At 54.8% G+C, this 12,852-nt stretch overlaps 1 protein-coding gene across 7 annotated transcripts in view; it reads left to right on the top strand.

The window, feature by feature from the left end:
* KCNT1 (potassium sodium-activated channel subfamily T member 1) overlaps positions 1 to 12,852 on the top strand; it is a 79,955-nt gene that overhangs the window by 36,103 nt on the left and 31,000 nt on the right. Inside the window, exons 1-2 of one of the 7 annotated variants that reach the window (XM_063409274.1) lie at positions 2,933 to 3,194; positions 12,172 to 12,213. The exons of the other annotated variants lie outside the window; for them this stretch is intronic. Coding sequence (XP_063265344.1) covers positions 3,046 to 3,194; positions 12,172 to 12,213 — 191 coding nt within the window. The 5' untranslated portion in view covers positions 2,933 to 3,045. Of the gene's footprint in view, positions 1 to 2,932; positions 3,195 to 12,171; positions 12,214 to 12,852 lie in introns of those variants that run through there. 7 annotated transcript variants of the gene reach the window in all.

Genomic DNA, 12,852 nt, shown 5'->3' with positions numbered 1-12,852 from the left:
AGGCTGCTTCCCAGCCAGAGGCAGCGTTCTGGGTGGACTGGATGTACTGGGCTGCATCTGCTCTGAGCTCCTGCCTCGCTCCTCCTCCTCTCCTCCTTCTGACACGGCAGCAGTCTGGGGCTGGGAGAGGCCTTTGGGTGAAGTGGGGAACACACTGAGCTGCTGAGAGAGGAATATTTTCCTGACAGGAGCGCAGCAGAGGAGCTGCTCTGGCAGCTCAGGGCAGGGCTGAGTGCTCTGAGTCACGGCGAGGGAGCAGCCGGGCTCGCAGATGTGCTCAGCTCTGAGCGACCTCTTTCCTCCCCCAGAAGGGGAATGGCTGCTCAGACCCGCAGCCCTGCTTGCAGATTTCTCGTGCCCTGGTGTCAGATCTTCCCCCTCCCTCTGGTTTTCCTGTCTTGGTTGGTGTTTATGTGCTTGACAGAAAAAGAAACTCCATGGAGAGGCTTCTGTGGGCAGCACTGAGTTCCTCAAGGGGCTCTTTGATGTGCTCTCCGTCACCCTCTGCACAGCACAAGTGTGACAGAGAGTTTATATTTCCTGTTAAAACTCTCCAGGTCTTTCCCTAATCCCTCTTCTGTTCCTGCTGCTGTGTGAGGGCATTAGTGCTGAGATGAATAACTTAAGCCTAAACCCCTTTTCACATCTAATCTCAAGCCTAAAATTAATGTTCTCCTGCAATTAGGAATACAATAGGTTGTAGAATTCATCCAAAAAGAGACACCTGATTGCCCCATCCCGGTGGCTCTGTGGTCCAGGAGGATTTATCAGGGCACACTCCAACCCAGAGGGCTGACAGATTAAATTTGGTGTTTGAGAATAACACCCTGAAGTAAAGAGATGTGGAGGAATAAGCTGAAGAGTCTGAACCAAACCGTGAAGCAGAAAGGAATGACTTGGGTGGAAAATGAATGTATTGAGCTAATGAATCATTTCGAGGCAAAACAAGAAATTAAATGTACACTGAAATCTGGCACATTAAGAAAAGGGCTGCGGGTTTTTATCCATTTTGCATTCCCAAATGCTGAAACAAAGTGTGTCGGGTGGTGAAATCCCATTAAGAAATAATGCAGTGAGCAGAGAAATTAGGATTTGGTTAACAGGAAATGGGAACTTTGCTTCTCCTCCCAGAGCAGCTGGGGACTGCGTTTGTGCCATGGGGTAAGGGATGGGTTCTGATGGGGATGGGCAGAGCTCAGCGTGCCTGACAGCTCCTGGCAGGGGAGGGAAGTGAAGGACCGGCCTTTTCTTCCCAAAATTTGGCACAGGACGGTGATCCTGGGTGTTCTGGCAGGGGGATGGGAGGTGTGGTTAGGGCATGGAGCTGTGCCAAAGGGAATTGTCAGCTTTTCATTCGGAAAGGGAAGTGCTTTGGATGCCAGAATTCCCATTCCAGGGCAGCTCCTGCCCTGCTCCCCCAGCCATCCTCCTCACAGCTCCCAGGCTCTGGGAAGAACCAGCCAGTCAATACTTTGACTTTTTGTACAAAAACCATTTAAAGAAATCCTGTGGTAGATCCTGATTACTCGCATTGGTTTAGGTCATGGTGTGGAGACCATTAGTGAATTTATTCCTTATTTCCAGCCTGAAATGGGGCAGCCCTGCCCTACAGTGGGGCTGGGCCGTGGGGCAGCACTGGTGTGATGGGTTGGCACAGCTTGGAGGGGTTGGCACGGCTTGGGGGGGTTGGCACGGTTTGGGGTGGGGCTGGCACGGTTTGGGGTGGGGCTGGCACGGTTTGGGGGGGTTTGGCAGGTTTGGGGTGGGGCTGGCACGGTTTGGGGGGGTTGGCATGGTTTGGGGGGGTTTGCACAGCTTGGGAGGGGTTGGCACGGTTTGGGGGGGGATGCACGGTTTGGGGTGGGGCTGGCATGCTGGGGGTGGCGTGGCAGGAGCTGGGTGATGGTGACACCGCTGTCCGTGGTGCTGAGCCCTGTGCCCCATCCAGGCTGTGGCACCTTCAAGACACATTTTGTCCCTGGCTGCCATCATTCCCAAAGTAGGGAGGGATACCCGACCCTTTCCCCCCACTCCTTTCCAATCCCACCTGTGCACTCAGGTGTGATCTCCAGCTCAGCTCTCCCCTGGCAGCGATAAATTCCCTTTTCTGTTGGATATCTTGAGAAATCAATGCCAAGAATACAACAGGATGTAGAATTCATCCAAAAAGAGACACCTGATTGCCCCATCCCGGTGGTTCTGTGGGGATAATCCAGGAGGATTTATCAGGGCACGCTCCAACCCAGAGGGCTGACAGATTAAATTTGATGTTTGAGGACAACACCCTGAAGTAAAGAGATGAGGAGCAATAAGTTAAAGAGTCTGAACCAAACCATGAAGCAGGAGGAGCAGCAGCTTTTGCTGTCACCTGAAGAGGGAAACGTGGCTCACCCTGGGCTGGCTCAGGTGCACCTGCCTGGCCAGGTGAGCAGCACCTGAGCCCTGCTGGCCGCTCCGAGGGAGCAGCAGTGAGTTCCTCTCTGCTCAGCTCACAGCGGGTGCGTTTAGGAGGGGAAGGAGCTCTGCTGCTCTGTGTCTGAGAGAGCCAAACCTGCTGAGTCTGTTCCCTGGCACGCAGTCGGCACGCTGCTCTGTACACAGAGGAATGAGATAAAATAGCTTCCTCCTCCTCATGTTGCTACTGAAAAACAGCAATGGGGGAAAAAAATAATCCTTCAGCCCCTGCCCTGCCTGTGGTGATAAGAGCAGTGCAATCCTTCTTTTGACAGAGTCAGGCAAGGCAATTTCATTATTTAGCAAACAAAGCCCTTTCAGAGGTTTCTGCATCGTGGATGTTTTCCCAGAGGTTTTGCACCAAATTTGTTGCAGCAGCAAGGCCAGAGAGTTTGCCTTGACTCCCCTCACTACCAAAATAAATGTACAGGGCAGGATTGTTCCACTGAGCAGCCGTGGCTGGGGAGACAGGAGAAGGAGGGAGATGGTACGTGCCGACAGCTCGAAACTGATTGCGGGGAGGATTGCTATGTATGAGAGAGTTCAGGGGGGAAAGAGGAGGAAGTCACAGAGCCAGCCAGGGCTCGCAGGATGGCAAGAGCCAAGCTGAAGAATTCCCCTTCAGAGAGCAATTCCCGCGTCAAAACCGTCCCACCGGGCACGACGGAAGATGTCCACGGGGTGAGCCCCTTGTTACCGTCTCGGAGGATGGGATCCATGGGGAGTGATGTCGGACAAAGGTATTGCAGGGCTGCAGTGCTGCTGGGGAGGCTGGGCGGGGGAGGCAGCACCTTTCATCTTTTAAAGAGGGAAAGGATTAGTGCCTGCACGGCTGGAGGGGTGGTGGATCAAACCCTGGGTTGCTATGTTAAAGAGCCACGCCAGCTCCAAAGTTGTGTTATGAAATAGGGAGCCGGAGCAGAGGGAAACCAGGTCCTTTAAATTTTTTATAGGTGCTTCTTGATTTTTTTTTTAAATTTTATTTATTATGCCTAAAGCATGTCTGAATGGCAGCCTGAGACCGTGGGGCTGCCACACACCACTGTTAACTTGCACTGCACCTTCCCTGTGCAGTATAAACCCCCAGCTTATTTACGCTGCTAACGCCACGCACTGTGCATAAGCACCATGTTTGCATGGCAGGAGAGATGCTCGGTCCCCCATCTGAGCGAGAATTTATTTGTGACTGCAATTAAAAAAAAAAAAAAATAGGAGCTGCCGTAGGAAATGCTGCAGCCTTCCTGCAAGCACACAGCTGAGTGTGCAGCGAGCAAGGAGCTGTTTTTCAGCAGGAGGAGAGCGCTCTGCGCTGCTCTGGGATTTCAGTGATTCAGGAGGAGCCAGGTCCCCTGGTTACAATGAGGATGCAAATGTCACTAATTCAGCCCTCGTTCTGTTCGTTCCATTTTCTGTTTCGTTCCTCCCCGCCATCTCCCCAGCCTCCCAGCCCATCCCTGCTGCCTCACCTGTGCCTGGGTACTGTACGTCTTCTAGGATGTGATTTGGTGCAAATGAGCAGGGTAGGAAAGCTGCGGCTCAGGGGGAGTTTTACCTGCTTGGCTTTAGACTGGAATGAATTAACGCCTCAGCTTCTGCCTCTTGGCATCTCTGGGGGCAGGGTGGCACGGAGCCAGCACCAGCAGCTGCGGTGCCCGCCGGGGAAGCCGAGGGGGGAGGTGTGTGCTGGGGAGGCCGAGCCGTGCCGGGCACATGCTTCAGTCTCCAGGTGTGGGAGGCAGAGTCCTGGAGCACTGGGGAGCCGTGAGTGTGTCCCTGGCACGGTGTGCCAGCGCTCCAGATGGCACCGGTGCTGGCTCTGGTGAGCAAACACCGGGAGCTGGTGGCTCCTCTGCCAGGCGAGGGCTGGGAATGGGCATCGTGTGGGTGCAGTGGGACTAAATCCCCAGAGCTGGTGTGGTCTCAGGACCTTTTGGCAGCCTGGGTCTGCTCCTGGTGCTGTTTGTGGGCTGGTTTTGTGCCTTGCTTTCATTGCTGTGAAAAAGATACCAAAGCTGGACCTGTCCTGGGGGCACCTGAACCTCTGAGGGCACATCCTGAGCACCACCGTGGGCAGAGCCTGTGGGGCAAGACTGCTTCCTCTCTGTGCTCCTCCAGGCTCTGGTGGTGTCCCCTCAGGACAGGGTCAGTGGTCCAACCTGAGGTGTAGGAGCCAGAAAAACACAACTGGGAGCCTGCTACAAACTCATCCCACTGACCAGCAGTGGTTAAACCTGCCAGAGGGGCTTCTCCTCTCTGGCGCCCAGGGGTTTGGTGGATTCCTGCCCAAGTCCAGGGGGCCAAACCTTCATCCCAGGGCTGGTCCTCCTCATCTTTTGTGGGAGCACAGCACAAAGTAGGGAAGCTGCAAGGCACCATTGGGTCTGGAGGGCAGCAATCCCACAAATGGCATCTCCACGGTGTTTTGGTGACCCTCGAGAGAAGGTGCCCCAGGGCTGTATAACAACCTAATTCCCTGGGTTTCACTGGAATTTTCAGTGATTTGCTGCAATCTCGTTGTCAGAGGCTGCTGCTGCGAGGCAGAGCAGCTGGTGGAACCCTTTGCCACCCCCGTGGCAGCGGGCAGAGCCCTGCGCGCCGCAGCTTGCGGTGTCTGGATTTCAGCTGCCAGCACCTCCTCCTTCCCTGGGCACTGCTTCCCAACAACGAGCTGAGATTGAGGCTGAGATTCCTGCACTTCTCATTCCCCTGCTGCACCAAGGCAGGAAGATCGGTTTGGAAGTGATGAACAGAGAGTTTGAGGTGCTTCGTGTCACCCAAAGCCAGACTCAGGCAGCGTTACCGAGTTAGCAGTGACAATTGTCCCCGGGAGCTGGGAGTGAATTTCCAGGTGGTGGTGGAAGGAGATGTGTGTTACAGGGTGTTCTCAGGATGCAAATGATCCCTCCTGATGATTGAAGCCAGGGAAATTTATTCTCACCTACTTTATTTACCTCCTTACTCTGCCTCTGAGTCACTGCAGCATCTCAAAGCTTTTAGGGGTTCCCAGTCAAAACAGGAGGAAAGGATTTGAATTCATCTGAGGAAAAAACACTCCACAGCTTGGGAGTGAAAAGGGGAATTCAGGACTGCCCCTGGGCAGCCAGGACAGGGATATTTTCCTGTGCCTGGTGACCTGCAGGGGGGTGGGACCAGCCCAGGCTGCCCATATGGAAGCATCCTCCACCAAAGAGTCTTGGGGTTATTTCTGTGTGCCAGGGATTGCTGTGAGGTGGGGATGGAGCTGGGAGCCCCCTGGCCATGCCAGGGAGGGCAGGCTCAGCTGCAGGGCAGCTGCCTGAGCACTGGAGCTCCCCTGACACCAGGTGATAATGACTGAAACCGGGAGAGGCTGAGTCTTTTCCCTGCATGCCAGGTTTTTCCTGAGGCAGGTTTGTCCCTTGTGCTGGGGGGGTTTGAAGGGAAAGGTGTGGAGGGAAGCCACGGAGCACCCTGTGCTTGGGAAGGAGCTGCTGGCAGGACGCAGGACATGCAAACCTCTGTTTGGATCCCGTTCCACGGGCTGCTGATCTCCCTGCAGCACCCGAGGTGTGGGTTTAAAAACACCACCAAAGGTTTTTACAAGATAACCACGTCCTGTTTGTGCAGCCCTGCTGCAGGCAGGGGAAGCTCTGGTCGCTGCCTGTCCCAGGGCACGCTGGGGCTCCGGAGCGATTGCAAACCTTCCCCTCTGGTGTCTGGTTTGGACACCCTGCCCCAGACCTTGGCAGGGCTCTGTGTCCCCTCCCTGCCCCGTGGGCCCCCCTCACCTCCTTCAGAGGTGCCCATAACAGAACTGGGAGCTGCTGAGGTTTGGGAGGAAGATCAGCATTGCAGGAGAGCTGGGCTTGGAGAGGACCTGGAGGGCTCTGCTCCAAAGCTGGCCTGGCTTTAAAGCTGTCCCAGCTGGCTCAGGACCGGTCCTGCTGAGTTTTGAACATCTCACCGGACACTTGTCAGCTTCTTTGGGTGCCAGGGGCAGGGTTTGATCATTCTCAGGGTGAATGATTTTTCCCTTGCTGTATCTTGTACCTGTCCCCTCCTGTCCTTTTGCTGTGTGTCCCAGAGGGGCCTGGCTGCTCCTCTCCCTGCCCAGGGCAGCAGCTGGATCCTTCCCTCCCTTCCTTTCTCCTTCAGGCTGCTCACCCCCACCCCTCCCAGCCTTGCCTCGTCTCTCAGTTTGGGATATTTTTGGCAGGGATAAATGGGACTCTGCTCCAGCCCTGTTACAGTCAGCGAGGTGCTGCAGCCTCCCCAGTGGGCAGGAGCACCACTCTGCCAGGCCGGGATTCATGCAGGGTTCTTTGGAGGTAAAGCACTCCAGAGAGTGAGGAATTCACCCAAACGTGTCTGAAAATGGAATTTCTGACCGATGGATCTTTGTTCCCCCAGGGGCAGCCTGCTATTAGCAAACAGGATGTACTAAATGTGGGTTTTTTTGCCTGACACTTGCACAAAAATGAACCACGGAGAGGTCCAGCCTGGCCAATGAAACCACTACAGCTACTCAGTCCCTGCAGGAGCTCTCCAGGTGATGCTCTCCATAGGAAACATTTTTAACATTTCCTTAACAAAAGCCTTTTCCAGCACAGACCTTTCAGAGCCCTCTCTCTGCCCTCAGCAAATGCCATGTGCTGGTTTGCTGCCTCAGCTCGGGGCGAGGTGCTTTTGTGCGGGAGAAATGCTGTGCCAGGGACATCCCCAGCACAGGGACAGCACCGTGTCCCACCCAGGGCTCAGCCCCGAGCCCTCTGCAGCTTTTGGAAGGGTTTGTGGCTGCCCCTGTGTCCGCGGTGCCCATCTCTCCCACCCCAGGCCCACTGTGGCAGGAAGGGCTTGCCCTGTGGGCACGGGGCGATGCCATCCCCGAGCTGGGTGCTGGAGGGGAGCAGGTTTGGGGGTGCTGAGCTCTCCTCCCACGGCTCCCGAGGGTGCCCTACATAGCCCTGACAGGCAGACACGATCCTCACCCAAGGGTGCCACGCTCAGCACTCACAGTTGGGCTTCTGCTCTGTTTATTTTGGGATCCTCATTCCCATCAGGTCCCATCAGGGCACGGGGATTGGCACGTTCCTGCCCCAGGGGAGCCTTTCCTGCTTGCTGTGAGAGTGGCACGCTCTGAGTGGGCCATGGGGGTCTCATATCCCACCCCCAAACTTGTCCACAGCCCTTCCCCCACGAGGATCAGGCACTTGTCAGGACTGCAGGGACTCATTTAGCTCATTAGCAGAGGCAGGGAGCTGTGTCAGAGCAGCCTGAGCGTCTGCAGGGCCTTTTTGCCCGGCCTTGGCAGTTCTGCCCTCTCCATCTCCTGAAGGGAGCTTGTAGCCAGGTGGGATCAGTCTCCTCTTCCAAGGAACAATCACCAGGACAAGAGGAAATGGTCTCAAGCTGTGCCAGGGGAGATTTAGGTTGGATTTGGGGCAAAATTTCTTTACCAAAAGGGTTGTCCAGCCCTGGCACAGGTGGAGTCCCCGTCCCTGGAGGGATCTGAAGGATGTGTGGTTGTGGTGACTGGGGACACGGCTTAGTGGAGGGCTTGGCAGTGCTGGGGGTATGGTCTGATGATGGATTTGATGATCTTAGAGCTCCTTTCCAACCTCCATGAACCTGTGGCTGACTCTGGGAGAGGCACAACTTTCTGGGAGGTGACTCCAGGCCAGGCTGGACCCCGGGCCGGGAGCAGCCGGCGCTGCTGCTGCGGCTCTGGCACCGCGCCCGCCGCTTCCCAAACTTTGTGCTGGAGCTGCCATGTGGCTTTCGCAGAGGAATGCCAAGGAAAAGTACTCCTGTGATTAAAGCAGCCCTCCGGGGAGGCAGGAGAGCTGGTGAGCTGCCTCCTGCCCCCGCGGCCGCTCCGTGTGGCACCTCTGCAGCTCTCTGCGAGTGCCTGGGGGCTTTTCCAGGTGCCCCTCAGCACAGCCGGCTGAGTTCCCCCACACCAGCGGTGCTGGAGGCTCAAACCCCTTCCCTGGGGCCATCCCTGCTCCTCCCCACAGCCGGGAAGGGGAGCTGCCCTTCCCTCCCCTCCCGCACGGGTCTGTGAGCAGACGTGTGCCTCTTCCTCTCGCCTTCCCCTTCCTCTTGCTCGTTGCTTCTCCCCCTCTTTACTTTCTTTTTTCATCTCCTCCCATCTGTCCTTCTCACATCGGGCTATTTCGGGCTGAGTTTCTCACTGTCAGCATGGCAGGAGCCGTGGTGCAGCTCCTGGAGGATGAGCAGAGCTTTGGGGAGCCTCTTACCTTGCCTGGCTCATCCTCACCCCCCTGCCTTGACCCTGTCTTGAAGGCTTCTCGAGATCAGGGTGAAAAGGCATTAAATCCTTCCCAGAGCCAGGAGACAAGGTCATGAGATTTAATACCTTTCCACCTCGGTCTCGAAATGCCTCTGAGCCTTGCGAGTGGTTATTAAAGCAGCCTGGAGCCAAGAGTGGTGTTGGCAGGTCATTACTCGTGTCTGCAACTTCCAGAGGCTTTAAGTCAAGGCATGAAGGTTTTGTTTGTTTGTTTGGAAATGATGGCTGTAAATGGAATAGGAAATGCACCACCAGAAGTGAATTTTTAATGCCCTTCATTTACCAAAAATCCAGGAGGCAGTGGTGGAGTTTGCTGGGAGGGAGCAGGTCCCTGTGTGAGCCGGGCTGAGCTGCTGCTGTGCTCTGCTGCTCCTTCCCTCTGAGTCAGGACACGGGGACAGCATTTAGCCCCAAATTATCAGCATTTAGCCCCAAATTCTCTGCATTTAGCCCCAAATTCTCTGCACGAGGCACAAGAGCTAAATGCCACCCAGGTCCCGCACAGCTGGAGCACAGCTGGGCTTGGGGCTGGCTGCTTTCCCCCCTGAGAGAAGGGAACTGGCTCTGCTGCCCCAGTTCTTGGGGTCCCAGCCCAGCTCAGGGGGGTGCTGCCCCTGCTGGGAGGTGCTGGAGGAGGCAGGGTGAGGTGGAAGGTGCTGCTCAGCCCAGGAGCTGCCTCCAGCACGGGTGGGCAGGTGATTGCTGTCTCTTTTACATAAGCAAGCTTTATGATGGCTTTGTTCTAATAATAAACGTGCCTTTGTCTCCTCACCTCCTAATAAAACCTTCCCCTTTTGTGAGGGGCTGCAGCTGAAAGGTGGGGGCAGACCTGTCTCTGAGGCAGCCGAGAAGTTCCTTCCCCCTCTGCTCCTCTCCTTTCTCCTTCCCTGCTCTGTTTTTCTGTCTGGGAGGTGTTCCTGTGCCAGCCTGGCACAGGATTTGTGCCAGCAGCACCAGGACAGGGGGGCTCAGGGTCCCCTGCCTGGGGACAGCTCTGCTCTCCCAGCCCCGGGTCCTGCAGGGGGGCAGAGCTCCATTCTCGTGGTTGTTTTCCTTGGGAATGAGGTGAGCCGAGGTTTGTCTGCTCTCTTGGAGCCAAACCTGGATGAGACACAAAAGGTCAATTTGAAGTAGATTATCTGAAACACATTAAAAGCGGGCGTAACCTTTCTGACTCCATTAAGTGGCTTTAGTTCTGTACGTTGTAAATCACTGTTAAAGTGTTTTTAGGATCTGGGGAACGGCTGTTTTCCAAATGAGGTTTGGAGTGATTTTTAGTTTTCTTAGGGAAATCTCCATATTTTCTCAGCAGCTGGAGTGTTGGTGAGAATTCGGGTGCCTGGTGGGAAGAGGGAGAGATTTCAGTGGGATACCTCAAATCACTTCTTCCCTCTGTGACCAGCACAACAAACGTCACTCGTTTGGGAGACAAAAGCACCTTTCTGTAACTAAAAAAAAAAAAAAAAGAAAAAAAAGAAAGAAAAAAGGGGTTATTGTATAGCATGTGGTTTAACCATGGCAGAGAGTGGCCAAAACCACCCTTGGGGAGGTTTATGTCTCTCCATGGTTTGGAATCCCTTTTGTTCGTGAGTGAGGTGTTAATTCCTCTCCTGAACCCGTGGCTGTGGGGGAAGAATCCCGGGAATCTCCCTGCTCATCCCAGCCCTGCAGAGCGTTCAGGTTCTGCAGGACCCCACTGATCCCTGCGGGTTTGTGCCTCTGCTGCTTGACTTTGGGGAGCGCTGCTCTGCAGCTGGAATTAGCTCCTGTTCCTCCGCTCTTCCCGGCTGCCAGCTGGCACCAGATTAGGAGAAAACCAAATCATTTGCTGCTCCTTTCCCCATAAACATCCCTGTGAGGCAAAAAGGCCTCTGCTCAGAACCCGAGCAGCCCTTGCTGCGAACGTGGGATAATCCAATTTAGCTGGAGGGAGCCTGGGCTGGCAGGCTCCGTCCCTCCTTCCCCAGGCTCTGCTCTGCAGCTGGAGAAAATCCATGGGATGTTGGGCAGGAATAAACGCCAGGGCTGCTGCCAGGCATGGCACAGCTGGAGAGCCACCCCGGGGCTGAGAGGTGGCACAAGAGACTGCTCCGGGGTGAATTAATTTAATGCTCTGGGAGAAAGAGCATTTCCAGGAGAAAGCTGGAAATGAGCAGGGAAGAGAGGGAAGATGGCAGGAGGGAGCAGGGCAGGAGCTGAGCCCAGAGAAGAAAAGCTCTGGGGAGATCCTGGGGAGATCTCCCAACCCTAAAGGGCTCCAAGGGAGCTGGAGAGGGACTTTGGATAAGGGCCTGGAGTGACAGGACAAGGGGGAATGGCTTCACCCTGACAGAAAGCAGGGCTGGATTAAATACTGGGGAGAATCCTTCCCTGGGGAGCTGGGGAGTGCCCCAGGGTGCCCCATCTCTGGGAATGTCCAAGGATATTCCCCTGGGATAGAGGAAGGGGCAATGAGCTCCTGCCCAGCCTCTGCACACACCAGAGTCCAGCAAAATAAATCCTGTCCCAGGGAGGCTGCTCCCCGTAGCTGAGGGATGGATCGGCTTCCTTTGGGCTGGCGCTTCTGCTGAAATGTGAATTTATTGCTTTTATTTAGTTTGAACTGTGCTGGAGCGCTGCGGGCTCGTAAAGCAAAAGCAAAATGCAAGAAAAATCTTTATGGTCTGCAGCAGCCCCCTTGGCTTTGCTGATATTTCTCATGTCCCTGGCTCACAGTGGATGAGAGAAGGGGAGAGGGCAGTGCAGGAACAGGGAAGGGCTCAGGCAGGCTCAGTCAATGACTGGGATCCCAGGGGTGTCTTGATGACAGCACCATTTTCCCAAGGGGGTTTATTTGCTTTGCAGCTGTAATTGCTGTGTTTGATAGCCCTGTCTGTCTGTCTGTCTGTGGGATGTACAGTACACCAGCACAGGCCTCCCACCCACTCTTGTTTTTCTCTGTTCTCCCTCCCCTTGCCTTGAACCCCTCATCACCCTCATCGTTCCTCTCCGTTATTTGATTTTTTTGGTTTATTCTTTATTCTATTTTCTTTCCCCTGCTCTGCTCATCACTCGTGTCTGTAAAACCAGCCCAGGAGAGGGGCACAGTGCTGAGTCCCTGAAAGCAGCAATCCTTCAAAGTCTCATTTCTCCGCACCAAGTGTGGCACTGATCAGAGGCGATGCAGTTTGCGAGACTCATTAAAAAAAACAAAAACAACAACAAAAAAAGGATAAAAAGGATGCATAAAACAGGCATAATACAGGCATAAAACAGGCATAAAATCAATTTTTATCCACGGAGCTGAGTCCTCAGAGGGGCTGTAATTGGCAAAGCCACCAGGGCACGCCCGGGAGCGTGGAGTGAGCTCGGGTGTTCCCTGTCCCTGTCCCCGGTCCGGAGCAGGGGCTGTGCCTCCCTCACCCTCTGTGCTGCTCTCGCTTCAGGCCTCACGCCGAGGATTTCAGCGTGGATTCCTCCTTCTCACAGTAAGTTCTCAAGTTCTCCGCCTGCGCTTTTCCCGGTGCCGCGGGGAGGGAGCAGGGACCGCGGCTCGCTCTGGGGAAAAGCCAGCCCTGCTCTCCAGAGGGCAAAAAAGAAACCCCCTCGGAATTTGGGGTGTCTGGTGCTAGGGTGAGCTGGGTTTTTTGGGCAGTACCTGCTGCTGAGAGCCTTGGCTCTAAATTACCGTGGTTAAAGCCGATGGGCTGTCCGTGGAAGAATTCCAGGCTGGAATGGAGGGTGTTTGGAACAAGCTGGTCTTGTGGAATTGTCCCTGCCCATGGCTGGAACCAGGTGACCTCTAAAGGTCCCTTCCAACCCAAACCAGTCTGTGGTTCCATGGTTATCCTGCTTTTAAGGGACCTGATGAGCAGCAGATTTGTCCTTTACTGCTCTGGGCACCAAGGAATTGTGCATGGGAGCAGCAAATATTCCAAAAGTTCCCACCATGGGGAGGAGTCCCTGCTCCCAGGGACAGACGAGTTTCTGGAGGAAGAATTGATAGCAGCAAATAGGCAATTATCCATTAACGATGAGCTCCATGCACAGCCCTAATTAAACAACGCAGATTCATCAGCACAAGCAATTACAGGAGCAGACTCGTGAGTGCCAGTCTCCAATGGTGC

The sequence above is a fragment of the Prinia subflava genome, chromosome 12 (genome assembly GCF_021018805.1).
Source record: "Prinia subflava isolate CZ2003 ecotype Zambia chromosome 12, Cam_Psub_1.2, whole genome shotgun sequence".
In the NCBI taxonomy this organism is placed as follows: Eukaryota; Metazoa; Chordata; class Aves; order Passeriformes; family Cisticolidae; genus Prinia; species Prinia subflava.
Note: the sequence above shows the minus strand (reverse complement) of the source record. Positions and strands in the feature narration are given on the sequence as shown.